This window comes from Myxine glutinosa, chromosome 6 (genome assembly GCF_964187855.1).
Source record: "Myxine glutinosa chromosome 6, kmMyxGlut1.1, whole genome shotgun sequence".
Taxonomy (NCBI): Eukaryota; Metazoa; Chordata; class Myxini; order Myxiniformes; family Myxinidae; genus Myxine; species Myxine glutinosa.
In genome coordinates this window covers 61,438,913-61,466,825 of record NC_136266.1, presented here as the reverse complement: position 1 = coordinate 61,466,825, position 27,913 = coordinate 61,438,913, and the positions used below count along the sequence as shown (strand labels likewise).

The following is a 27,913-nucleotide window of genomic DNA, read 5'->3' as shown; positions in this document are numbered from 1 at the left end:
CTTTCCTGGAAGTCCTGGCAGTGTCCATATGTTTTATACCTCTCCCACCCCCTCTTCCCATGCCCCCCCCCCCCAAAGCCCTCTCCCTCCCACAGATCTCTCGATGTCTCCATGTCTCTCGGTCCCTGCTCTCAAATGTTGTGTTTGTGTCCTTCCCCCTCTCTCCCCATCTTGTCTACCGCTCCCGATGCTATTTGTTTTATGTGTCGGTTTGTCTTTCTGTGTGATTAATGTTCGCTCTTTCACGAGCCTCGATCTTGTATACGAAAAAAAACAAAAGAAAACAAATTGAAGTGTGGGTGATGATGATTATAAAGGGAGAGAGATGAAGCAAACAAACATTGGCGGTCGAGGAGTGGGGTGGAGCAGCAAGGGTCACAGAGAGTTTGTGCTATGAACGGCATATGGGAGAATTGAAAATACTAGGGCATTGCCCGTACGTGGGTGCCCGTTCCTTGCCAATGCCCGTACTATATATATATCTAAAATTATATCCCCCCCCCCTCTATTTACATGAAATGGTTTGGTCCATTCGCAACGACCACAGAACCCCCCCCTCTATTTACATGCAATGGTTTGGTCCAAAGCGAACGGTTTGGTCCATTCGATGTGATTCGATGATTCGATGTGAATGGTTTGGTCCATTCGCAACGACCACAGAACCCCCCCCTCTATTTACATGAATGGTTTGGTCCATTCGCAAAGCCAAAGCGAACGACCACAGAACCCCCCCCTCTATTTACATGAATGGTTTGGTCCATTCGCAAAGCCAAAGCGAACGACCACAGAACCCCCCCCCCCTCTATTTACATGAATGGTTTGGTCCATTCGCAACGGCAAAGCGAACGGCGAACGGCTAAATCGCCATAGCTCGGTAAGTACTTGTCCGATTAATTTCAAACCTTGAAAAGGCACATCCTCGGGTCCCCAGCAATATACCTGGCAAGTTTCAAGTATATCGGACCGGTAGTTGTCGAGAAACAGCGGTCACAGACAAACGTACAGACGTACAGACGTACAGACGTACAAACGTACAAACGTACAGAGATTACTGGAATTATAGATAGATAAAGTAAACAAAGAAAGAATAAATAATTTGTCTCACAATGTGAGTAAATAACACAACTGATGAAGAGTGGGATGTTGTAAAAGAAGAAAGAAAGAAAACAGTTGGGATAAGAAAATTCAACATACGGAAAGCATTTGTTGATCTTGCTGGATGCTAATGTGAGAGTTTTAAAAATAATTTTGGTTCTTTGCATTTATGGGTGTCAGTGGTTATTGTCAGATGGAATTTTATTCAGTATTTGGTGCCAGAAATTGAGATCGAGATTCATAGCGAGGCGAGGCCAAAGCAGCTGCGATTGACGTGAGCGCAGCATTGGCTGTGTTTGTTCTCCGGGTATAGAAGGCATCACATTGCGTTGTATTTTTATTTTTTTTACTACTTGTCATAATTACGCTGTGTGAATTAAGTCAGTGGAAAATCACAAACCCAAAATCGGACAATATAGTGAATATTTTATTTCTAATTTGACCTAATCTTGACTTTTTCTGCTGTTTGATCATGCTGTGAATTTTTTTATATCACCCCATTACTGCTGTACTAAATTTCCTGGATCGACAATGTAACCGGTATGGCTCGTTAATTTAACTACACGGTGGAGCTCCTATGATTTCTAAGCTGCGATTGACTGATATGGAAACTAGAGTGAAGTCGATGGCGTGCCTTAGCAAATCCCCACGCTACCTACCTAAAGCAAAGTTGAAAGATGGCATAAAGTTCCACCAGGTATGACCTAATATCAAATTTTGAGTTAAAATTTTTCTCCCCGTTTTGAACCTGTCATCTTAAGTCCCCACCCTAGGGGGCATGAACTAGGGGTCAAATCTAAAAATTCGTTACATATTTAATGCATCCTCCAATGTTGATTGCATATACAAAGTTTCCTTAAAAAGTTTTAAAATGTGCCTGTAATTGCATTTTTTGTTATTTGACCTTTTAACCCAGGCGTGGGCCGAGGCGGGGCCAAAAAAATTAAACTGCTCTTGTACCTTCATGCCATGTGCCATGTGGCATGTGGTGATCATAATTACTAAGTTTAGTGAATTTATGCACAACCGTTCAGGAGGAGATAGCGTGATGGATAGACAGACAGTCGATTACAATATCTCCCCAAGTTTTTTGCAAAAGGTGTGTGGATAATAATAATGATAAAATAAGTATCTATCTATAATTCCACTAATCTCTGTGTGTGTGTGTATGTTTGTATGTTTGTTTGTCTGTGACCGCTGTTTCTCGACAACCACGGGTCCGATATACTTTAAACTTGCCAGGTATATTGCTGGGGACCCGAGGATGTGCCTTTTCAAGGTTTCATATTAATCGGACAAGTAGTTACCGAGCTATGTCCAAAAAACGATTCAACCAATCAGAGAGCAGCGAGCTATCACGTGTGCCGAACGTGGCGAACAGACTCTGCCTCGGACGGCACATTTGAGAGCGTATTCATTTATTTCACGTTGGCAAACTATGTTGGCGTTAAACTATGTTTTAAAACTAATTAAAACTAATTTGCAATTCTTTCGCTTTCCTGCGCGTTTGTGCACGCTATGGCGATTTCTTTACCAAACTCCGCAAGCCGTTCGCTTTGGACCAACCAAACCATTTCATGTAAATAGAGGGGGGGGGGATTGTCACCGTACTCGCAAGCCGTTCGCTTTGGACCAAACCATTTCATGTAAATAGAGGGGGGGGATATAATTTTAGATATAGATATAGTACGGGCATGCCCTAGTATTTAATAAATTACAGAATATGAAAAAAAATCTGACAGAGGCCTCAACTCAGTACAAACACTAAAATGTACACTTGTCACTTTAATACAAAAAAGGAAACATAGCACATCACTGGTGCTAGCATGGATGGCCATTGGTGGACTACGTAATCTTTGTCATGAGGGGGAAAAAGTTTGGTAACGTTTCTTTATGGCAAATTTTTCAACTGAGTGATATTAGATTGTGCTTTCCCAGGGTTAAAAAAAAAATCTATTTGACTGGTATTAGCAGGGTGTATTGAAGCTTGGAAGATACAGTTCTTTGAGTTGGCATTTCATGAGCTGTGGAGATTAAAGATTGTGTGGCATTTTTGACTCACAATGGCCGACCCCTGCGCTGCAGGGAAAAATGGCCTCTAAAGGTGGTTCTTCTTCTTCTATTCGGTCTGTAGATGTCTGTATTCTTGCCAGATATTTTGCTTGGAGCTGTATGTCGAATTAGCATTTATCTGCATTTGGTGCAAGTTCTGGTAGGAGTTTGTACCACGGACATGATGGGCAAAATGTCCTTTCCTGTGTAGTAATTACGATAAAGTTAACTAGTAATCATAGAGGAGTGAATAAATATCCAAATGACGTGCTTTCTCTTTAATAGCATTCTAAACTTGCAAAAGATTTACAGGGAATTGTGTGCAGGTGATATATATTCTGTAAAAGTGGAATGTTTACAAGACAACAAAGATTCATCTGCCTCAGAAGCTTTGAGATGTGCTTCTGTCAACGAAGATATAGATGATGTTCATTCGACAAACGGCAATGTTACCTGTTCCTCAACTGGTGAGTAGAAACGTGTTGTGGATGTTGAACATTATTCAGTATTCTTGATTCCGTTTAGGCTTTTATGAGATTGTATGTGGATTAGCAAGTATTCTGTCGAGAATGAGCTGTTTAAGGAGCACTTTGTATTATGACTATTAGCACTATTTGAAACCCTTTCATCAAATCTGGACTAGATCAGCAGTTGGTCAGCTCCGTGCAACATGACGTTCAACACCAGCAATTCTCACGCTCCTTCACTGTCTCTCCACAAGGATTATAGATCGACCTTACCATTCCAGTTCTCTGGGCAGCCAATGGAAGGGGTTCAGTTCTTGGAACTCCTTGACTTCACTCCATGCCATAACCTTTCGTGGGAGGATCCTATCTCCAAAGTGGAATAAAAAGCAATTTTCCACCTGAATCCAAGGCATTCCTGAGCCACACCGAGCTCGTTGTGGTCTCCAAGGCTTTTATATGGAGCTCATTTGTGTATGCCTTCACACTTTGGGTTGGTGCTCCTGCTTCCCACTTTACTCCTCACAAGGTGGTCAAAAAAGGCCTTCTGCACAACCCAAATTATTATATTTTGTTTTATCGAATGATTTGTATAATAATTGCAATTATTAGACCGACTGTGTATTTTTCTTCGAACTAAGGCATTCCTGAGCCGCACCCTCATCAAAGTGTACAAGGCTTTCCTACGAAGCTCGATGGTGTACAAATTCCCACGATGGATGGGTTTTCTTGATTTCCACTTTGCCCCTCTTAAGGTCGAAAAGGACTTCCGTAACTTTGGTATCTCAAGGAAGGAGGTGGATTAATTATCTGGGACTGTCACTCTCCCACCGGCAGCAACTTTGTGGGCTCCATATTTTAGATAAGCTGATATTTCTACTCACGCCAACCTCCGCCCTTCACAAGTTACACCAGGTTGTACACATTCCTCAAAACATCCTCACCTACTCACACTCCACTGGTCCAGGCTTTCCCACCTCCATTAATTTGTCCCCTTATTACCTCCACCACCAAAGGTGGATGGAGGTTATGTTTTCACCCCTGTCTGTTTGCTTGTTTGTTTGTGAACAAAATATCTCAAAAATTTGTGGACAGATTCGGAAGAAATTTGGCAGAGATGTAGCTTATGTCATAAGGACGAAATGATTAGATTTTGGTGAAGATCCGGATTCGGATCCGGCTACTAGAATTTTTTAAAGTGATTCTTCACCTTTGGTAGATAGGGCCAAAAACTAAACATAGCAGGATATCTCAAAAAGGTATGGACGGATTTGGACGAAACTTGGTGGACCGGTTGGGTGTCTGACAAGGACAAATAGATTCGATTTTGGTGAAGATATTAATATGGATTCGGATATGAGAATTATTTAATTTCTTAAGCGATTCTTCACCATTGGGAGATAGGGCCAAAAACTATACATTGTGGGATATCTAAAAATGTTATGGACGGATTTGGACAAAATTTGGTGGACAGGTTGTGTGTGTGACACGGAAGAATCGATTCGATTTTGGTGAAGATCTGAATATGGATTCCGATATGGGAATTATTAAATTTTTGACGAAATTTTGATTCTTCACCATTGAGTGATATGGCCAACCAGGCGGAGGTATGCTCTCTACTGAGTGCCGTTCTAGTTCTTCTGTTTGTGGAATGCTTTGTGTTTTTAAGTAAATAAAAATAATAATAACAAGGAGCTGGCTGAATGTCCCCTGCCGTTTGGGTGGATCTGTATGCTACCTGTGTAATGTAAAAGTTAAATCTTGAACTGTTTTTGAAATATTGTGTACCCAAGGCAAGTTACCAAGATGGTTGCCATGGCAACATAATTCAGCCATTTACAGCGTGATCTAATCAGGTTGAGAAATGTCATGAGGAATACATATCTGCAATATGAAAGCTAAATGTTCAATGTTTTTTGAAATCTCATGTACATAGAAAAAAAGTACATGGACGGATGATCGGTTGGTAGGACAGAGCTCATTTTAATGCCTCCCCCAACCCCCCCCCCCCCCCCCCACCCCCCATCTCCGACCTTATTGGAGGGATGGGGAACAAAAAGGTGCAAGTGCTGGGATGAGGTAGTTGCACAGACTCGATGACCGAAGTGACTTTTACCTGTGTAGTAAGTGTGGTGTAGTTAACTTTCAGGACTGAATAAATATCCATTTCTAGCTAAGCCAATTTCTGTTTTGTGGCATTGTAAACCTCATGTCCCTGTAAACATTTGACATTGCGTTGTGTGCAGGTGATATCGCTCTTGTAAAAGTAGAATACGTGCAAGATGATAATGGTTCATCAGCCCCACAAGCTTTGGGTTGTGTTTCTGTAAAGGAAGATCCAGATGATCATCATGCAACAAACTGCAGTGCTCCTTGTTCTGCAAATGGTGAGCACAAACGTAAAAAAAATATTTAATCCTTCTTGTTCAGGTTAAATTAATTTCTTATTGTAATTTTGCCAAATATTTTGATGTTCACACAAACTGATGTTGACTTTTGTTTTTACAGAACTATCAGGAAATAATATGGGACAAGTAAGGTCCAGCCACTGTTTGGCGTTGAACAAGATTGGTGTTATGAAGAGACAATCACAAGATCAAGACTCATCACTTTTACAACACCAATCCAGCTCTCATCAACACAATCCAAAGGTTAAGATAAAACTTTCGTTACACACAAAGGTTCTAAAAAGGCAAAAGTGTAATGTTTGCAATAAGGATTTTGCATCACTGAGCAGCATGAAAAGGCATATGAGCATCCATACTGGAGACCGCCCACACAAGTGCTTTGATTGTGGGAAAGGTTTTCTTTATAAACATACCTTTGACGCACATAAATTATCTCATATGGGTGAACGCCCATACAAGTGCTCAATTTGTGGTAAAGGTTTGTCTCGAAAAGTTAATTTGAAATTACATATGAGGGTCCACACAGGAGAGCGTCCTTACAAGTGCTCTATTTGTGATAAGAATCTTGGGTATAAACACACCTTGAAAACACACATGATAACCCACACTGGAAAGTACCCTTACAAGTGCTCCATCTGTGGTAAGGGTTGTTCTCAAAAACGTAATTTGAAATTGCATACGAGGGTCCACACAGGAGAGCGCCCATACAAGTGCATTGATTGTGGCAAGGGTTTTATTTATAAACATACGTTTGACGTACATAAATTAACCCACATTGGCGAGCGCCCAAACAAGTGCTCTGTTTGTGGGAAAGGTTTCTCTCGAAAAGTTACTTTGAATTTGCATATGAGGGGCCACACAGGAGAGCGTCCCTATACGTGCTCTATCTGTGGCAAAACGTTCTCTGAAAAGGGAAAACTGAAATTGCATTCGACTGTCCATACAGGAGAGCGTCCTCACAAGTGCTCTGTTTGTGATAAATGTTTCTCTCAAAAAGCCAAGTTGAAATTGCATATGAAGGTCCATACAGGAGAGCGCCCATACAAGTGCTCTGTCTGTGATAAAAAATTCTCCGAAAAGAGAAGTCTGAAATTGCACATGAATATCCATACAGGTGAGCACCCTTACAAGTGCTCGCTTTGTGATAAGAGTTTTATTTATAAAAAGAGCTTGAATCTCCACCAGACCAGCCACACCGGAGAGCACCTGCAAATCTGCTCTGTCTGTGGTAAAGGTTTCTCTCATATAGGTTACTTGAAATTGCATATGAGGGCCCACACAAAGAAGAGTGTCCTGACAAGTGCTTGATCTGTGAATGTGGGTTTCTCATTTTTCACAGTCAGGACCCATTAACAAACATATGAAATGTGTATGTGTGTATTTCCTTTTGAAGTGTTTTTTTATTTTTTATGTCTCACCAATCTTTGCATCTGGATTCTGCTGCATTCTTCTGAATGTATTTGTTTTGTCACTATCTTGTTGTCATCTTGCATATAAAGTGTTTTAATGAGTAGTAATGCAGTCTAAAATATAGATCTCTGAGTATGCCCCTCTTCTCCATTTCCTATTTCTATTTCAGCCAGATTAATTTTGTTGTGGCTGCTTTTTGTTTCCATATCTGAAAATCCATTTTGGAAAATTCCATGACAAAGTGGACGAGGCCCTAAAAAATGAAGTCTGAAATTAAAGCCAGACACTAATCTTGCTTTGCTATACAGTATACACATCCAAGTTTGTGGAATGAATATACAATACTCTTTTACATTGGATTTTTTTTGGAGAAATTGTCCAATTAACTCAAACATTATACAAAAATGATTGGTTAAATTGCAGTTGACTTATTGGTTAATTAATTGGTGATACTCCAATGATTTGTTGATTCCTTTAATATATATGGCACTGATGTTAGATGGCAATAAATAATATTTGCATATTTAGTCTTACTTTATTTTTGAAAAGCAATGTTTAAGACACCAGTCACTATTATAACGTAAGTAACCAAAAATATATAATTTGTTCCCAATGTTAAATTTGTTGTGATTAAAAATCCAGTAATTGGAACACCAGTCCTGGTGTTGGGCTAGCGGCTAGGGTGCCGGCTTAGGATCCTAGGATCCTGGGTTCGAATCCCGGTCGATCGCTGAATTAACGCCAGGGGGGTTGACTCAGCCTGTCATCCTTCTGAGGTCGGCTAATTGAGTACCAGTTCACTGGTAATTCCCTGTTTGTCGTTAAAGGCGGCAAAAAGGGTTGGCGTCAGGAAGGGCATCCGGCCGTAAAACATTGCTTCAAAAAGGGGACCGAAAAACAACAACCACGGTTCCCGAAAAAGGCCAACCCCCACTTTGCGGGGAAAAATGGCCTCTAAAGGTGGTTATGTTTTTATTCTCACTGTGAAAATAAATAGAGGAATCATGTGCACCCAAACACATTAAGGAGGTGAGGGAATGAAAATTGTAATGTGAGTAACCATGGTGTACCATGGTGAGATCATGCTCATCATGTAAATAAAGTGGAAAATAGTATTATTGTGGTAGTCAGTGAGAAAATATCATCTTGCAACAACAGAGGGCAGTATAACACAATTTCAACAGGCAGTATAACACAATTTTATCACACATAAACACAATGTTACCTATCATGCAATGCACCTCCTATAAGCTTCATGCAGTGCAGTGACACATGGACCATGTATGCAGCTTTCCATGTGGATCTATAGTGTTGTATCTGATTATTGGAAACATGAGCCAGCATTTCAAGAGTAATTCTAGTGGCATTTATAAGTACAGTAGGTGAAGGAATTTTCAACATAAATACCCAGGTAAGTTTAACACTGTAAACTTCACTTGCATGTAGCTGAGGCCTAGGCCTAACATCCAATGTAGGCCTAATACTGTACATTTATATGTGTATAGGCCCAACATACATGTATAGGCCTAGCAAACTGAAGGGGAGTCTACTTGTTGGGAAAATATGATAGGAATACGATAGATGGAAACAACCATGTCACTTTTGATGTCTTTATTTCAAATGTACTACAAAATACAATGATAGAGTAAAATAAGAGTTGAATATTTAGGGCTAACATACATACTGTGCATGTGTAGGCTTAACATACTGTTACGTTTGTGGGGAGGTAGTAATGAAATACCTTAGGCCTTAGGGTCAGGTAGGATTGTATAGAGTAGTGTGCTCCGAATGTCGCAACATAGAAGAAGAGTCTCCATGTTACTAAGTAGGGAATCCGTTAGGCCGGATGTCGTGTAAGGTCGAATATTTGTCTCCATGCGAGGGGTGGAGCTATGCTAATTAGTTAGGGTATAAGAATAATTCCCTGTATGTAAATTGCCTCTGTGTTTTTTCCCTTGTTCCTTATGACATACACCACACCAGCCATGTACTACGCACCTAAATTAAATAACACTAAATAAACCCCATAACAAGTAACCGGAACCAGGACATTCAAATGCCGTTGGCACCGCCAGCCGAGTCATCGCAACACCAAGCAGGCAGGGCCGTGGGGCCCCGCCCCGAGGGGTGATGATTGGTCGGGGCGATGTACTGCTACGATGGACTCCTTGATTGGAGCACGCACGGACGTCATCAGATGACGTTGGAGACCGGGGAACAAAAAGGTGAAGCGGCCTCCATTTTACTCTCTTGCGTTGGGACATTCATTGCGGGCAGACACATTGTTCCCTCTCTCCGGGCTGGCCTTCATGCAGTCGCACATTTTCTCTCTCTTTTGTGTCCCGAGTCTAAAGCGAACTCACATTTTTCTTTCTCTTGGTACTGGCTGCGTGGTGGGCGGTCTCAGTTCGTGCTCCTCTTCTCTTCCTCGCTCTTGGTCCTGACATTAGCGGTCGCAGCTCGTGGACTCTGACGCTCTTGGTTCGTGTCTTCGTGACAGCTGTGTGCCGTGCCGAGTGAGCCGGAGAGACCGTGGTGCTTTGTGGAGCGGATGATGAGAGGGGAGCTTGGGCTTGAGCGCTGCACGTCGGCGGCTGGGGTGAACGCAGCTGCACGCCAAGGCCTGCTTTCCCGCACACGGACCAGGGACCCGCGCGGCGGCTGACGGGGTTGGGTACCACTTGAAGAGACTGCAGAGTGCAGGCAAACGCACCACACACACCTAAAATTACTTTCATTTATTTATCGCCTTGTGCTGTTTTATGGGTCCGTGTGGGGGCGCCCCAAATTAGGAATTAGTTTTACCGTGCATTTCTTGTGCCTGGAATTTATTTTTATTAAACCTGTTTATTTGTTGAATTTTAATTCCGTGTCGGTCTGGTTTGATTATGGTGGTTCGCGGATGCTCCAGTGTAATCCGTGCAGGTAAGAGCCTTACTGCCCTACCCCCTCCCACCCCTCCCCCACTCGCGCATATTAAATAACACCGCCATAGTTGAACTGAACGCCTCGGAGTGTAAATCTCGGTCGGTCACTCATCACCAGGGGTGTTAACCCCCGGGAACAGGACTATACTGTACCATATTATTCTATTTTAGCTCATCCGACACTTAGTGTAGCTGAGCTTACATTGTCATCGTGCATGTCTGTATCCAAAATGTGGGTATATTTTTGCAACACTACTTTTTTTTTAAACGGTATAGTTTCTGGAAATTTGGTTGAAAGATGTGTGATTTTGGGAGACAATATGGGTGTTCGTGAATAAGGTATTCATGGTCATTATATTGTTGCGGATATGGCATTTTGGCCTCCATATCCGCTTGTAAATATTCCCCTATTTCCCCAATACTCCCCAACTATCCCCAATCCCCCATTCCCTAGTCCCATTGCCTGTAAATAACACTCTGTAGAACCGACCTTCCCCTTTTTCCCCCATTAAATGTCGTGCCCAGGTCCACCGCATCTCACGTAGACAACTTTCGGACATCTTGCTAGTTATTCTTAGTCTATGTCAGTTAAGGACTCGTTTCCATTAATTCTGACTCTTCGTTGCACCAGAATGTGATTGTATGGCACCAGTAGTGAGTTTAGGACCTCCCCTTACCTCCTCCCATCTTCCCCATACAACAACAACTACAACAACAACTACAACAACAACTACAACAACAGAGGGGCGCGGCGTGCGGGGAGTGTGCGTCCTCACACCGGCGTGGTTAGCCGCCATTGCCCATGCGCTCCACGGGGTTACCACGAAGGGGCTGGCTGTCAGCTCCTCGTCAGGGGCGGAGCCAGTAACCCCCCCCGCACCCAATAAGAAGGGCGGACCGATTCCATCTGGGGCGGAGCTAACTAGCCGAGGGCGTGTCACTCCCCGCCGGATATACGCGGCGACTTACCGGACGTGACGTCAGATGCGCCCCCGACTGAAGAAGACAAGTCGCGACTTTCGAGCGCTGTGACCTTCCCGCATCTTTGGACTGGACCGGGTCGATTTTGCCCCTGAGCCAAGGTGCACCTTGAGCCATCGAAGACCCGCCTTTCCTTGCCATCAATCCCCGTGTGTCAGTTTTTGTCCCGTTTATCTGTCGTCTGTCGGGGTTAATATAAGAGTGTGTCTAAGTGCCTGTCTTCCTATGCTGTCCCTCTTGTCGTTGTAATCTGACCTTCCGCCCTAATATAACCTCCTCCGGAGGTCTTGAGAACTGAACCCTTGGTGTCGTGTCATTTTAATCCAGCCGTTGTGTCCTTTTCCTTCATTGACCTAGCATAGCGCGACTTAGTCAACGTTCGAGCATAATCGGGTAAACGTGCAGGCGCGGTCATACCAAACCGCTCGGTAAACCAACATCCACCACCGCGTCTGTAACAATTGGTGTCGAGGAGTGGAATTCGGACCCGGGACTAAAATTTATTAGGCCCAAATTTTGGAACACCAATTGTACCACTAGGGTAACAATTGGTGTTGGGGAGGTAGAATTCGATTCGGAGCGCGTTTCCCGCGCTCGAAATTATAACGGCGAAATTTGAATTTGTTTTACGAAAATAAAAACCCGAATTTTGAAAGTCGCGCTATGGCGGATCAAGACAGCTGGGGTCCGGTAGGGGAGAGTGAGGCAGGGTCGGTCCAGGACCAAATTGAGGGACGTGAGGAGAGCGAAGCAGCGAGGGTAGCAGACGCGCAAAATGGCGCCTCGCTGGTCACCGCGCCCGCGACCGTGGCAGCGCCCCTGGTGGATCCGAACCTTTTTATGTTGCAAATGAGGGCCCTTATGGAACGAATGGGAGACCAAATTGTGGGAATGAGGGCTCAGGGTGAGCGATTAGAGGGCCAAATGGGGATAATGAGGGACGAAGCGAGGGGTACCGGTGAGGGGTTAGACAATAATTTTAAGGAGTTAGACAAGAAATTTGGGAAGTTAGACAATAATTTTGAGGGGTTAGACAACGGGATAAAAGAGGTGAGAAATGGGTTAACGGGGGTAGAAAACAGAATGGCCGCTCAAGAGAATCAAATGGAAGGGATGCAAAAAGGGTTAGAGGGGTTAGAAAATACCATGGAAGGCAAATTGAGGGACATGAGGGACCAAGCGGAAAGGGAAGTTAAACAAATGGGGCAGCAGATAGAGGGGGTCAGAATGGGGGTAGAAACCAAACTGGATGCTCACAGGGAGGAAATGGAGCAGATGAGGGTGGCATCTGGGCAGGAGATGCAAGTGATGGGAGAGGAGATCAGAAGAGGAGTGAGTGAGGAGGTCGGAGGAGTGCGCGAGGAGGTGAGGCACTGTAAGGAGCACATGGAGAAGGAGGTGAGAAAGGGGACTGTAAAGTTACAAGGGGGCATAGAGGACCTGACGCAGGAGGTGGAGCAGCTGACGGTGGGACAGACGGAGTTAGTGGAGCAGGTTCAAAGGAACACTGCGGTATTAGGAGGTTTAAAAGCGACACAGAAAGAACTAAAAGATGACTTGGTAGCGACGAAGAGGGAATGTCAGATGGTACGTGAGGGACTGACAACGAGGCTGGACGACGTGATAGAGGTAATGGAGACGAAGGACCGGCAGGTGAGGACGCACATGGAAACGGTCAAGGTAGCCTTGGAGGACGAGCTGGCGGAGACGTACCGGGGAATAAAGGAGGTGAAGCAGAAATTAGAAGAAGTGGAAGAAGGGGTGAGCGAAATTAAGAAGCGACGGAGAGGGGATAAGAAAGAGATAAAAGAGGAGATAAAAGAATTGGTCCAAAGTCTGTGTTTGGATCGTGATGATGTGCTCATTAACCGGATGAGGGATTCGCAGGTGATGGAGGAGAAGCGAAGAGGAAGAGGACCCGGTGTAAGTGGTGACCAATATGGTCGTGCGTATGATGCGCCAGGGGATTTAAGAAGCTTGGGGGTCGAGATGGACCCGGGTGTTCGTGAGAGGCCGTGGGTGAAGTGTGCGACAGGTCTGGTGTGCGAAAAAGGAGGTGTGCAAGAAAGTCCGACTCTGGGGTGTGTGAGGAAAAACTGCGTGCCAAGGAGTAGTGAGGGTGCTGGCGAGAGTGAGTCGGTCGTAGCGCGTGTGCGAGGGAGCACATGGAAGCGCGGTGTGGTAAGTGTTGCAGAGGGTGTGACGGGAGAGTGTGCGCGAGAAAGGTGTGTGACGGACAGGTGCATGAGGAAAGAGTGCGCTGTCAGAAGTAAGGAAGAGTGTCCAGTGTCCACCTGTGGTGAGTGTTACAGAGGGTGTAACGGGAGAGTGTGCGCGAGAAAGGTGTGTGACGGACAGGTGCACGAGGAAAGAGTGCGCTGTCAAGATAAGGGTGAGTGCGCTGTCAAGAATGGAGGTGAGAGTAGTGAGAGTGAAACGGAGCGTGAGTTGGTTGTGACAGGTGAGCGAGGATGTACACCTGGGATGGAAGGATGCACACCTGGAATGGTAGAGCGTGAGTGGGAATGCACGCTGGAGTTGGTGGTGAGGCACGTGGTAGGGTGTGCGAATGAGAGCACACCTGTGGTTGTCACAGAGGAGGTGACAGAGGAGGGGGTGCGAAGAGGTGTGTTGGTGAGGTGTGCTACCAACGAATGTGTGCCAAAGTGTTCGGTGGTCAGGTGTGTGACCAAGGCTGTGAGTGGAATGGGTGTACCTGGGTGTGTAAGGAAAGGTACGAGGAGCATGGAAACGGCTGGATGTGTGAGCAAGGAACGGGCTGCGGGGTGTAAGCATGCAGGTGAGGCATCGAAGGTAACCGGGTTAGAGGTTAGGTCGACTTTTAGCCGAATCGGGCCCTCGGTGCGTGCTGGGCCTCGCTTTGAACGGCCGCGTCCGTGCTCCACTAGGCGGAGCGGGCAGCCCGATAGAAAGGGTCGTCATGGCGACCACTTTTTGTTGAGGCATTCCGGCAGGTCGAGATCGGGACATTGGATGGCTCCACGCCGAGATGGTGCGTGGGATCTCGGCCCGGGTAAACCTCCTTCCCTGCACCGAATGCGGGACGTATCCAGCCGCCGGCACAAAACAACCAGCATCCATTGCTTGGCTTTACGAAGCCGGGCTTTGGACAGGAATTGGCGCACCGAGAGGCATTATTGAGTAGACTGGGTGATGAGGTTAGTGTTTTGGACCCAAAATTAGAGAAAAACAAAATTTGATGATTGGCAAGGGATTGGCAGTAGTGATTGGCAGATGATGGGTAGTGATTGGCAAATTTTTAATTTGTTGAAATTTGATGTGCAAAATTGGTAGTGAGCGATGGGCCCGGTGGGTAAGGCTGGCATCCCTGCCGCCCTTCCCATGAGGGGGCAAAGGAGCAATAGCTTATGGGGTGTATGGCAGTGAAAACTAGCCCGGGTGGGTTAGGTTATATTGATAGGGATCTAGCGAAGATGACATTAGGTGACGATAAGGTTAGGTAGTGACTGATACCTGTAGTGGGGACGCAGGTAGATTAGTGTGGATTATAATGACGAGGGAGCGCAATAGTTTAAAGGGACGACTGGGAAGCGCAAGTTTCAGAAGGGAGTAGTTAGCTGAGATGATGCCGTGTGTGTGAAGATTGAACAGGTGAGAATTGAACAGGTGTGATTGCACAGGTGTGCAACTGGACAGGTGTGTGGAGCAGTGGATGAGTAGTGAGTGTTGTGGATCAGCGCGAATGCGCTTGGGGAGAGAAGGGTGCAGGCGGCACCAAGAATGAGAGCACAGGTGTGCAGGTACAGGTGTGTGGAGAGAGTTGGAGTAAGTGGTACGGAGTGGTGTGCATGGTGTGAAGGTGTGGATGGGGGAAGAGTGGACCCCTTTCACGAATACCCGGGGCGGGTAGTGTAAGTGTTAGGTAGAGGGTACAGGTAAATTGTGGTTGGATATTGGCATCTGTGGTGCGGTTGCAGAATGGTGTTGTGAATGGGTGCATTAGTGTTGTGGAAATGGCTGGGCGTGTAGCCTGTTAGTGTGTGTAGTTGGTTGGGCACTCCACCACTGTGAGGATGTCGGCCAGGTGAGGCCGCAGGTGGGCTCTGGGAGCCGTTAGTTGTGGATGGGGCCCGAGGATCCGGAGGACGGACCCGGGTAGCCCAGTGCCAGAGAGGGCACCGAGTGGGGAGAGCGCCAGAGGGCCTTCCCCAGGTAGTTAGGTTAGGGTAAGGAGCAGGTAAGCTCGGAGGCAACTGCAGTGGTGGAGGTGTGCAGGTGGGTAGACCCGCTGGGAGAGGTACACGCCACAGCCCAGAAATTGTGCGAGGGCACCGGGAGATGAATCGGGGGAGTGAGACCCCAAATTGAAAAGCACCACAGTTTGGCCAATGGGAATTGGTTTTTAGAACCCATAGTGTAAGAGGGCCAATGGTTTGGCCGGAGAAAGACCCCGGGTAGTGTAAAGTTGTTAAAGTCATTTAGGAAATAGTTAGGATTGATGAACCTGTCGCACCATACGCAGCCACTCACCTGTGGTGATGATGATGACTCCACACCTGTGTTTTCTTTGTTCTGTGTGCAGGAAGCAAGGACTGCTGTTGGATTTGTGAGACGCATCACGACGTGGATGAGACATTGGGGTGATTCCATCTCTCCCTCCCTAGGAGGGACTGATGATGAATTGGAGATGGCAAATTTTGATGAGAGTTGAAAATGGCAAATTTGATTGGTTAGGAGGGAGAGAAGACGAATTTGGTATATGGGAGGAACGGGGAAGACAGTAGGGATGTTTGTTGATTTGTAAAATAGCTGTTTATGGGTAGTGTTGTGTTTTGTGGATACAGTAAGGGGTAAGGGAGGGGCCATGTAGGTTACCTGGTGGGGGGGGGGGGGGGCGTACGGTAGGAACGTACCTGTCTCACCTGGTTCCCATGTGCCCCCAGTGTGCATTATCTTACATTGCGTGCACTTTTGCGCCCTTACCACCTTACTCACTTGTCTGCTTCTTTTGTCTCCCACCTCCGAGGATCTGGCTTTGGGGTAGAGAGAGAGGAGAGAGAGGTGCTGGCTTCGCAGTTGTGGGCCTGCACTTTCGCTGCTTGCTGCCTGGATCGATACACCATATGGACCGCAATGTTTGTGGCCACCCACCATGGACCGCAGTTCTTATGCGGCCAAGCACCACCCATGGATGGACCTATGGGTCAACGTGGCACCTATGCCATACAGGTGAACCACTTATAGTTGGCCCCCTGACGGCCACAATAAAGAAATGGACGCGGTTGGCGCCTTTCTTTATTTTTGAAAGAGGCAAGAACACCAAGTGCACCACACGAAGGCAAGACCAGCGGCAGAACATCGGCCGGCTGCGACACCACCGGTGATTTATTAAACCCTTTATTGGTGCACCGGATGGTGCTGACTGTGTGATGGGGTGGTGCTTTTGGTGCTGGGAAGGGGTGCTCTGCACATTATTAAAGGCCGTAGGCCACAGAGCACTCGTGGGTTGGTGTATCGATGCTGGCATGCGTGCTCTCTCTATGCATAACATCTGCATGTGTTCCTCCAAAAACAGGTCCTGGATCGTAGTGTAAATATCAGCGTAGTCTTGTGTAAATAATGCTCCCTACCGGCTGTATGTTTAGTTTGCGAATTCTTTCCGCAATTCGGTTATCCTGTGGGTGTGTTTCTGTGAGGAGAAGGGTGCAACGTCGCAGGGGGACATATTTACTCATTTGTGAACATCTGTAAAACTGTCGCACTCAGGGTAGAGTTAATAGTAGAGGGAACTACATCTGAGTGCCACACTAAAATAGGTAAAAATTTATCGGGTCGGGACGCCCCGAGGGTAGAGAAGGGTGCAATGTTGCGGATATGGCATTTTGGCCTCCATATCCGCTTGTAAATATTCCCCTATTTCCCCAATACTCCCCAACTATCCCCAATCCCCCATTCCCTAGTCCCATTGCCTGTAAATAACACTCTGTAGAACCGACCTTCCCCTTTTTCCCCCATTAAATGTCGTGCCCAGGTCCACCGCATCTCACGTAGACAACTTTCGGACATCTTGCTAGTTATTCTTAGTCTATGTCAGTTAAGGACTCGTTTCCATTAATTCTGACTCTTCGTTGCACCAGAATGTGATTGTATGGCACCAGTAGTGAGTTTAGGACCTCCCCTTACCTCCTCCCATCTTCCCCATACAACAACAACTACAACAACAACTACAACAACAGAGGGGCGCGGCGTGCGGGGAGTGTGCGTCCTCACACCGGCGTGGTTAGCCGCCATTGCCCATGCGCTCCACGGGGTTACCACGAAGGGGCTGGCTGTCAGCTCCTCGTCAGGGGCGGAGCCAGTAACCCCCCCCGCACCCAATAAGAAGGGCGGACCGATTCCATCTGGGGCGGAGCTAACTAGCCGAGGGCGTGTCACTCCCCGCCGGATATACGCGGCGACTTACCGGACGTGACGTCAGATGCGCCCCCGACTGAAGAAGACAAGTCGCGACTTTCGAGCGCTGTGACCTTCCCGCATCTTTGGACTGGACCGGGTCGATTTTGCCCCTGAGCCAAGGTGCACCTTGAGCCATCGAAGACCCGCCTTTCCTTGCCATCAATCCCCGTGTGAGTCAGTTTTTGTCCCGTTTATCTGTCGTCTGTCGGGGTTAATATAAGAGTGTGTCTAAGTGCCTGTCTTCCTATGCTGTCCCTCTTGTCGTTGTAATCTGACCTTCCGCCCTAATATAACCTCCTCCGGAGGTCTTGAGAACTGAACCCTTGGTGTCGTGTCATTTTAATCCAGCCGTTGTGTCCTTTTCCTTCATTGACCTAGCATAGCGCGACTTAGTCAACGTTCGAGCATAATCGGGTAAACGTGCAGGCGCGGTCATACCAAACCGCTCGGTAAACCAACATCCACCACCGCGTCTGTAACAATATGTTGTATTAATTTTTTTGGTACATGAAAAGAAATTTGAATTTAGCAGTTGAACTACTGCATCATTGATGCTCTGGTTTTTAATGTTGCTATTCATTTATAATTCACAGAAAACTGTCAGCATGCCACTCACAAACACAGAGAAACAACGATTCTGAGCGAAACTGAAAGCAAGTGGAAATTATGAAGATTACAAGAAAAAACATCGAAATGAAGTCTCAAGAAAAAGAAAAGGCAATTGAAAATTCTCTCCCAAGATCCCAGCACAATGAACTTCAGAAACAGAAAGAAGTCTGAAAGAAAAGGAGTTGCCTCCTATCGAAAAAGAAAAGAAAAGAAAAGAAGTGCTTCGAACACAAATAAATGTCCTTTTCACAGTGCATGGGCTTATGCCAAAGTGACTGCAAGTGTATGAGAACGGCTGCCTCAAACAGAGTCGAAGAAAGGGCTGTTTGTCGTCAACCTCGATAGAACTGAATTTGGAGAAGCCATATAATCAACACTTTGCGGGCTAACACCAAAATCAGTCTCAGCCAAGAAAGAGTTGACCTTGTCCATCAGTTTTATGAATGTGATGACATTAGTAACCAAGCAACAGGCAAAAAAGATGTGGTGACAGTCTTGCCAAAGGAAGGAAACAAAATAAAAATGCAAATGAGACACTTGGTATCATCAATTAAGGAAACATTTGCTCAATTCTCCAAAGAATATCCAGATATCAAGATTGGTAAAAGTCAATTTTGGAGTTATGTCCTAAACATGTCCTCAGCAACAAATTCCCAAAAATGTGTGCTTGTGCAAGTACCATGAGAATTTTATCGATGCAGTTCAATGCCTTGCACAAAGTGTCTCGATGCCAAGTGTCTCAATGCTTCTTCCGACTTCCCTGCATACTCGCATGACCTTCCAGAGCACTTTCTGTGTGATAGGCCCAACAGGAAGTGCTGGTTCAATGAGTGTGAGGCATGCAAGGATGGAGCTGGTTTTATAAAAAAAAACTCATTGAGATAGACTTTTCTGAAGCTACACATACATTTCACAGGATGAAATTCAGAGTGCCCACTGGAATCAGAGGTAGCTTAGCCTTTTCATTGTAGCGATGTGGCACATTGGGTCTCTCCACTCAACTGTTATTGCTCCAGACAGCCTCTCACCCATTCAAAAGATATAATGGTGGCACATGTTGATAAGGGCCAAGATGGCTTTCCCAAAACTTTGAAGTCAGTGTTAATCTGGTCTAAATGGCTCAGCATCTCAGTTCATAAACAGATTTGTTGCTGCAGCTATCATCGCTCTACAAAAGAAACACAATGTTGAAATCGGGTGGAATTTCTTCAGCACTTCTCATGGTAAAGTCCCTGTAGATGGGATTGGTGGAACAGTGAAACGTCACGTCTGGAGCCAAGTGAGATCCCGGAAGGCAGTTGTCACAAATGCTGCAACCTTTATATCAGCAGCTGCCACTGGAATGTGGAATGTTTCCGTCACAGAGCTGCAACCAAATTAAATTGACCACAAAATGCAGAACTTGATCTGAACACTGTATTTGAGAATGCAAAGCCAATCAGTGGAATGGCCAGTATTATCTTTTGAAGTTGTTAAATGATGATATAGCATCATTCATCATCACAGAAGATGGAAATAACCACTCCATCAATGACAATGACCTCTCCATTGATGAAAATGGTCCCACTGTCAGCGGAAACGACCTCATCATGAAGGGAAAGGATCAACATACGGATGGACACACCAGCATTGAACCTGGAAGTGATATCACCGCCATAACAGTTGTTGACTGGTATGGAGTGTAATATGAAGGGGTGCTATACCCAGGGGAAGTGGGAGTCATTGATGGTGATCGGAATGACTACCAGGTTTCAGTAATGCAACCAGCAGAACCAAACTGGAAATGGTCAAACCCAGAGATAACATTTGCTATCTCAAAGAAAAACTAATAGTGAAGCTAGATACACCATTAGTTGTTTACAACAGTGGCCACTTCAAATTTTCTGTAATGTTTCAGGAAGTGACCAGCGGATTATCTGAAGTATACCCTACCTAAAACTGTAAATAAGTTATTACAAGGTATATTTGGGGTACAAAGTTAACATAAGAAGTTATTATTATTCAAGTTTAAAGTGTTGGATAAGCATTGCTCAGCTTTAATTGTGTTAGGAACTTTGTTTATGAACATTTTATGTGTGGATAAACGGTAACGTGAGTAACCATAACATGTGTAATCAAAGATTTTGTCATTTTTCTGGAAATGATCAATCATATTGATCATTGATAAATCTGATAAATCTCACACTCTTACGATGTCTCTCCGAAAAGACCGACTGGGCAGCCCTCCCATCCACTTTCTGAATAATCCTCTCCAAGAAGTTCTGTCACTCAAGCTTTTGGGTCTCACTATTTGCCATGATCTTTCCTGGGAAAACCACATTTCAAATCTGGCCTCCAAAGCCAGTCGCCGACTGGGCATCCTCCGTCGTGCGAAGTCCTTCCTTGGCACACCTGAGCTCCTCACCACATACAAGGCTTTCATCCACAGCTCTATGGAATACTGCTCTCCCCTCTGGTCTGGTGCTCCTGCCTCACACCTAGCTCGTCTTCACGCTGTTGAAACCAAAGCGTTCAGAATCATTGGAATCTCCCACGATGAAGCTAACTCCAAGGGCCTTTCACTCACTCATCGCAGGCAGGTTGGTGGTCTTTCCATCTTCTACCGACTCCTCTCTGGCCTTGCCCCCCCCCCCCCAGCTCTCTCTGGGCTCTGTCCCCCCAAATATTCCTACAGGTCGCACAAGATCTGCCTGCAACCCTCTTATGGTTAAACTGCCAAAATCAAGACTTTCTGCTCACCTTCACTCCTTCATTCCTCTTTTCTCCCGCCTCTGGAACAAACTCCCTCACTCTCTTCAATCCCACTCCACCCTCCAGGTCTTTAAAACAGCTGTTCACCACCATCTCTTATCCTCCCCCATCCAAAACCTTGATCTTTTCTACCCCCGCTAATTTCGGTCCCCTTGTGTTTTATACCTCTCCCCCCCCTCCCCCTTCCCATGCCTCCTCCCCCCAAGCCCTCTCCCTCCCACACTTCTCCCTGCTCTCAAATGTTGTGGTTGTGTGCTTCCCCTTCTCTCCCCATCTTGTCTTCCGCTCCCTCTTTTTGTATATTTTGTTTGTCTGGTTGATTTGTTTGTGAAATAAATGTTAGCTCTTCCACGAGCCTCGATTCAGTATACAAAAATATATATATATATATATACAGTCGTGGCCAAAAATATTGGCACCATTTCACTTTTTTCAAATAACTCACAATTTTCTCCAAAAATGAGTTGAAATTGATGAAAGTATTTGGTCTCCACAATTTTTTATGTCACTGTTAATATTACAGAACCTTTGTTTTTGATTCAGAACTTAATATATCCTTATAAATCAGAAAATACAAAGAAATGGCATTGACAAAATTATTGACACCATAGACTTCATATTTGGTAGCGCAGCCTTTGGACAAAATAACTGCAGTCAAGCACCTCCTACAGCTATGAATGAGTTTCCTACACCTCTCTACTGGCAGTTTGGCCCACTCTTGCTGTGCAAACTACTCCAGTTCTCCCAGATTTGAAGGGTGCCTTCTCCCAACTGCTGTTTTCAGATCTCCCCACAGGTGTTCAATGGGATTTAGATCTGGACTCATTGCTAGCCACTTCAGAACAGTCTAGCGTTTTGTCTTGAACCATTCCTGGGTGCTTTTTGAACTGTGTTTGGGGTCATTGTCCTGCTGCATGGCCTTTGACGGAGACCAGCTTTCTGACACTGGATTGAACATTGCGCTCCAAAATGCTTTGGTAATCTCCTGATTTCATGATGCCATGCACACGTTCAAGGCACCCAGTGCCAGAGGCAGCACGGAAACCCCAAAACATCACTGAACCTTTCCGTGTTTGACTGTAGGGAAGGTGTTCTTTTCTTTGAAGGCTTCATTTTGTTTTCTGTAAACATAGAGATGATGTGCTTTGCCAAAAAAGCTCTAATTTGGTCTCATCTGTCCACAGGACATTCTCCCAGAAGGATTTTGGCTTGTTCACGTGTGTTTTGGCAAACTCCAGTTGGGCTTTCTTGTGTGTCTGTGTCTCTCTCTCTCTCTCTCTCTCTCTCTCTCTCTCTCTCTCTCTCTCTGTCTCTGTCTCTGTCTCTGTCTCTCTCTCTCTCTCTGTCTCTCTGTGTGTGTGTGTGTGTGTGTGTCCTCCTGGGTCTCCTGCCATAGAACCCCCTTTAATTGAGTTGGCGACGGGTCGTGCGAGTTGAAACTGTCGTACCTTGTGTCTGAAGGTCACCTTGAATCTGTCTGGCAGTTGATCGAGATGCTTTTTCCACCATTCAAACAATCCTTCATTATTATATTTGATCAAGCTTTCTCTTGCGGCAACATCCAGGGAGTTCGGCTACAGTGCCATGGGCCTTAAACTTCCTGATAACATTGCGTACAGTGGACACAGGAACATCAAGGTCTCTGGAGATGGACTTGTAGCCTTGAGATTGTCCATGCTTGGTTACAATCTTGTGTCTGACCTCCTCAGATAATTCTCTGGTTTTCTTTTCTTTTCTCCATGCTCATTGCGGTACACACAGTGACACAAAACAGCAGAATGACTCATTTTCTCTATTCAAACTGGTTGAATGAGTGATTTTTTTTTATATTGCAGGCACCTGCAACTCACCATAGGTGAGTTCAATTCCCAATTAAAGGAGAATCACCTGCTTGAAATCTAATTATTTCTCACAACTTCTAAAAGGTGCCAATGATATTGTCCAGGCCATTTTAGGATTTCTGTGTGGAATAACCTAAGATTTAGTACTTCATTCAGCTTTTTGCTTGTTTTGTTCCACTGCAAACCAAAGAAATATTTGGGGATACCAAAATATTTTTGAATTTTAACAATTTTCTGGAAGAAATGGTGCATTATTTGAAAAAAGTGCAAGGGTGCCAATATTTTTGGCCATGACTGTAAGATTTTGATTGCACCCTATATGGTGTACCACTAGTTAAGATGAATAAACCATATACTACTTATTTCAAAGATCATTCAGTAAGAGGACATGTTTTGAATGAAGGCCATTTACAGTTTTTGGGTGTTTGAAAAATGTAATTTTTTATCGAGGTGTAGACAAAAACAGTAACAGACTGTTTTTCGCAGATGTAACTTACACAAAAGAAGCTCTGAAATTCTCCTGTGCTGAGTTAGGTCTGTACATAATGTAACTACTGTGGAAAAACTAATGATTCAAACATAAGTAAGGAAATTATAATACCAATGGAGGCCTTGATACATCAAAAATGTAACATGAGTGTGAATGTAAAATTATCCTTTTCCAAAATGGTCCTAATTTACTGCCAAACAGTCTATATCCTTGACCTTTGTACTACACCGGACAATCTTCTGGCAATACAGCTCCAATGATTGCAAAGAAGGCAAAGGAAAAGTATAAATTGAAATATCATCAAATATACACCAACATCAATATACACCAAGTTGGCGTCAGGAAGGACATCCGGCCGTAAAACATTGCTTCAAAAAGGGGACCGAAAAACAACAACAACCACAGTTCCCAAAAAAGGCCAACCCCCGCTTGCGGGGAAAAATGGCCTCTAAAGGTGGTTTTTATACACCAACAATACGCAAAAATGACGTAATCCGCCCCAGAATGATCGGGGTGCATGCGCAGAAAACCCTGGCAACGGGGGTCATCAGGGCAGCTGAACTTATATTCTATTTGAAAGAAGGATTCTTACCTAAAACTAGAGCCCAACAGATACATTGGTTGTCGGCTGATATTCGGCTTTTTGAAAGACATTGATATCAGCATTTATGCCACTGATGTGCCCCGATTCTTTATACAGCCTGTTCCAAAAAGACCTGGACAACTTTGCTTGTTACTATATTTAGTACCACAAATTATACAATGTTCAAATGATACAATGAGTTCAGAAACTCATAAAGTTTTCTTTATTTTCAGGTCTGTTGGTTTAATGTAAAATAAAATGGCTACTCCACAGGTGAAAGCTCAGTGTATCAAATGGTTCATAAAGACGAGATCCGGCCGACACACAAGTTCAGTGTAATTTCTGTACAAGGTATGGAGGGAATCCACCATCGTGGACTAGTATCAGAGAGTGGCACAAGACGTTTAAGGAGACTGGAAGTTGTCAGAAACAGAAAAGTACCGGTCGACCATGCACAAGTGAGTGCAGTAGACGTTGAACGAGTGTGTGAATCATTTCAACAAAGACCAGAAAATCAATCCGACGAGCATCCAGAGAACTGGGACTACCAACCACCACTGTACATAGGATTTTGCATAAAAGACTGAAGCTTTACATAGAGATGATGTGCTTTACCAAAAAGTAAAGTGGCTTGCTAGGTAGATAAGGTTGGATAGATAGATTGGATAGAAAAGGTGAAGGTTCTGCAGGAACTCAAACCAAATGACAGACCCAAATGCAAGGCGTTTACCTTGGAAATTCTCAGTCGCATAGAGGATGATGAAGATTCCCTGGAAAAGGTCATGTTCACAGACAAAAGCTTCCTTTCATGTATCGAGGAAGGTGAAACGGCACAATGTGGGATCTGGGGCTCTGAGAACTCCCACATTGCCATTGAGCACATAAACGACAGTCCAAAAGTCAATGTGTGGTGTGGCCACCTCCATGATTGCTTGGGGTCCGTTTTTCTTTGTGGAGGATACAGTGATCTCAAAAATTTACATGATATGAACATGTTGGAAGGATTCGCCTTCCCACAGATTGAAGATTTTTTATATTCATTATTATATCATTATTATATTCATAATATACAGTCGGACATCGACATTTGCGGATCCGGCGTATTTATGGTTCATAACATGTGACCGCCCACATTCTCTCTCCGCATATTCGCAGTTTAAAATAATATATATTTATTGAAAAAAGTTTTTTGTTTTTTTTAACACGTCAGCACTGGTCTATATCTACCGCTGCTGATGTTAATTCAGCCTGGGAATTTTTCCACAGAAACCTGCTCTCTCTCTTATGCACAGATTCGTCCCATCTCGTCTTCAATTATCTTACCCATCCTCCTGCTCTTGGTGCTCTAAATCATGTGGTGAGGCAGTTGCTTTAAAACAACCTGCATTCTCCACCTCGAAGGCAATATATAACTGAAGACAACCTCAGATCATTCCACTAAACTCGCACCAAGTGTGTCTACTGCCTGGAGAGCCAGAAAACAACATCTGTCCAATCTCAAGAATGTGCTTTCAAACTTGTCTCCCTCTTCTAAAACCTGGTGGTGCCTTGTCAAGACTTGCACCCTCTGCTCTCTCTGTGTTTTGTCTCCCTCAGGTATCTGCAGGACACACACAGTCCAGCAGCAATTCCCTCCGAGTGTAACTGCCTAAATCTACAGTCACGTGAAAAAGTAAGTACAGTAATACACCCCATGTAAAGTTTTGACTTTTGCAACATATTTCAACATACAGCTATTTGATCTTCATTTCAACAATATTGAAAGATAAAGGTGATATAATATAACAAATATCATGAAACATTTACATTTTGTAGTCCATTGTATAATTTAAATAAACATAAATGAAAATTTTGCATGTGGAAAAAGTAAGTACACCTTTGGCTCTAATAGGTGGTATTGCCCCCTTTGGCAGAAACAACCTCAAGTAGGCATTTCTTATAACTGTCGACCAGTCTCTGACATCGACTAGAAGAAATTTTTGCCCACCCCTCCATGCAGAATTCTTTCAGCCGTGCGATGTTTGAGGGGTTTCTTGCATGCACAGCTCGTTTCAAATCCCCCCACAACATCTCGATGGGATTTAGATCTGGGCTTTGACTTGGCCATTCCAGAACCCTCCATTTATTTCTTTTCAGCCATTCCTTGGTGGATTTACTGGTATGTTTAGGGTCATTGTGATGTTGCAAGGTCCACCTTTGGTTGGGCTTCAACTTCCCGACAGATGGCCTCACATTATCCTCAAGCACCCTCTGGTACAATGAAGAATTCATAGTGGATTATATGATGGTGAGCTGCCCAGGCCCTGATGCAGCAAAGCTGCCCCAAACCATAATATTTCCACCACCATGCTTTACAGTTGGTATCAGGTTCTTGTGGTCAAATGCTGTCTTTGGTTTTCGCCAAACATGTCTTCTGGTACTGTGGCCAAATAGCTCTACCTTTGACTCATCTGTCCAGAGCGCATTGTTCCAGAAGTGCTGGTTTTTGCCTAGGTGTTCATTGGCAAACTTTAGTCTTGCCCTGATGTTCTTTCTGCACAGCAAAGGTTTCCTCCTGGCACACCTCCCATGTAGATCAAATTTGTGCAGCCTCTTTCTAATGGTAGACTCGTGCACTTTGACATCAACAGTGGCAAGAGCTACCTGTAGGTCCCGTGATGACATTCTGGTGTTCTTAGAGACTTCTTTCAGCATCTTGCGGTCTGCTCTCGGGCTGAACCTGCTGGGGCGGCCTGGCCTGAACAAGTTGGCAGTTGTTTGGAATCTTCTCCACTTGTAGATGATCTTCCAGACAGTCGAATGATTGATTTCAAATTGTTTGGAGATCTTTTAAAATCCCTTCCCAGACTCGTAGGCATCTATAACCTTCTTTCTGAAGGCCTCGGAGAGCTCTTTTGATCTAGGCATGGTGACGCCGCACACTTCAATAACAAAGAGGAAACCAAACTAAATGTCTGAGGTTTAAATAAGACAGGTTCCTCCAAGATCCTCTCTAATGATGTTCTAATCATTTGCACCTGAGCTGGTGCACCTGATTCTAATTTTAGGTATTTGAAGTAGTGATAAATGTAGGGGTGTACTTCCTTTTTCCACATGCGAAATTTGCATTTATGTTTATTTAAATTATACAATGGACTGCAAACTGTAGATGTTTCATGATATTTGTTTTATTATATCACCTTTATCTATCAATATTGTTGAAATGAAGATCAAATAGCTGTATGTTGAAATATGTTGAAAAAGTCAAAATTTTACATGGGGTGTACTTACTTTTTCACGTGACTGTAGAACCAATGCTCACCTCCACTCATTTATCCTCTTTTTTCCTGCCTGTGGAACCACCCTCCATGCTCTTTGATCTCATTCTTCCCTCCAGCTCTTCAAGACTTCGGTCTGTTCAACACCATGTCAGGTCATCCCCCATCCACAATCATGATCTTTTTTTACACCTTTTAAACCATCCCCCACCCCTCTTAAAAATTTTGCTTGTGTATCCATTTGTCCACCCTTTGCGTTCTCCCTTACCCCTCATCGTTACCTGCATCCCTTCTTTGGCCATCTCCGTCTATTTTTCCCTCCACCCTTTTGTTAAAATGTTCCCTTTCTTCTGCTGGTCCCTTTGTTATGTTGTCCTCATTTGTTCTGTGACATAGCTCTTCCACGAGCCTAGACCATGTAGTTAAAAAAAGTCCCTCTCCCTCCCTCCCCTCCCCTCCCCCTCTCATTCAACCAATGCCCCCACATTCGCGGATTCGACATTCGCTGCATTTTCCAAGAACGTATACCCCGCAAATGTTGGGGTCCACTGTACTTAAATGTTTGAAACAGGAAAACTGAAATACAGCAATCCATGCCAATGCACAG

The 27,913-nt window shown here is 44.7% G+C and overlaps 1 protein-coding gene across 4 annotated transcripts in view; it reads left to right on the top strand.

The window, feature by feature from the left end:
* LOC137429862 (uncharacterized) overlaps positions 1-27,913 on the top strand; it is a 106,462-nt gene that overhangs the window by 42,380 nt on the left and 36,169 nt on the right. For all 4 annotated transcript variants that reach the window (XM_068120179.2, XM_078779923.1, XM_078779924.1 and 1 more), the window contains 3 exons: positions 3,474-3,614; positions 5,858-5,998; positions 6,120-6,262. In XM_068120179.2, the coding sequence (XP_067976280.2) occupies positions 3,474-3,614; positions 5,858-5,998; positions 6,120-6,262 (425 nt within the window). The remainder of the gene's footprint in view (positions 1-3,473; positions 3,615-5,857; positions 5,999-6,119; positions 6,263-27,913) is intronic.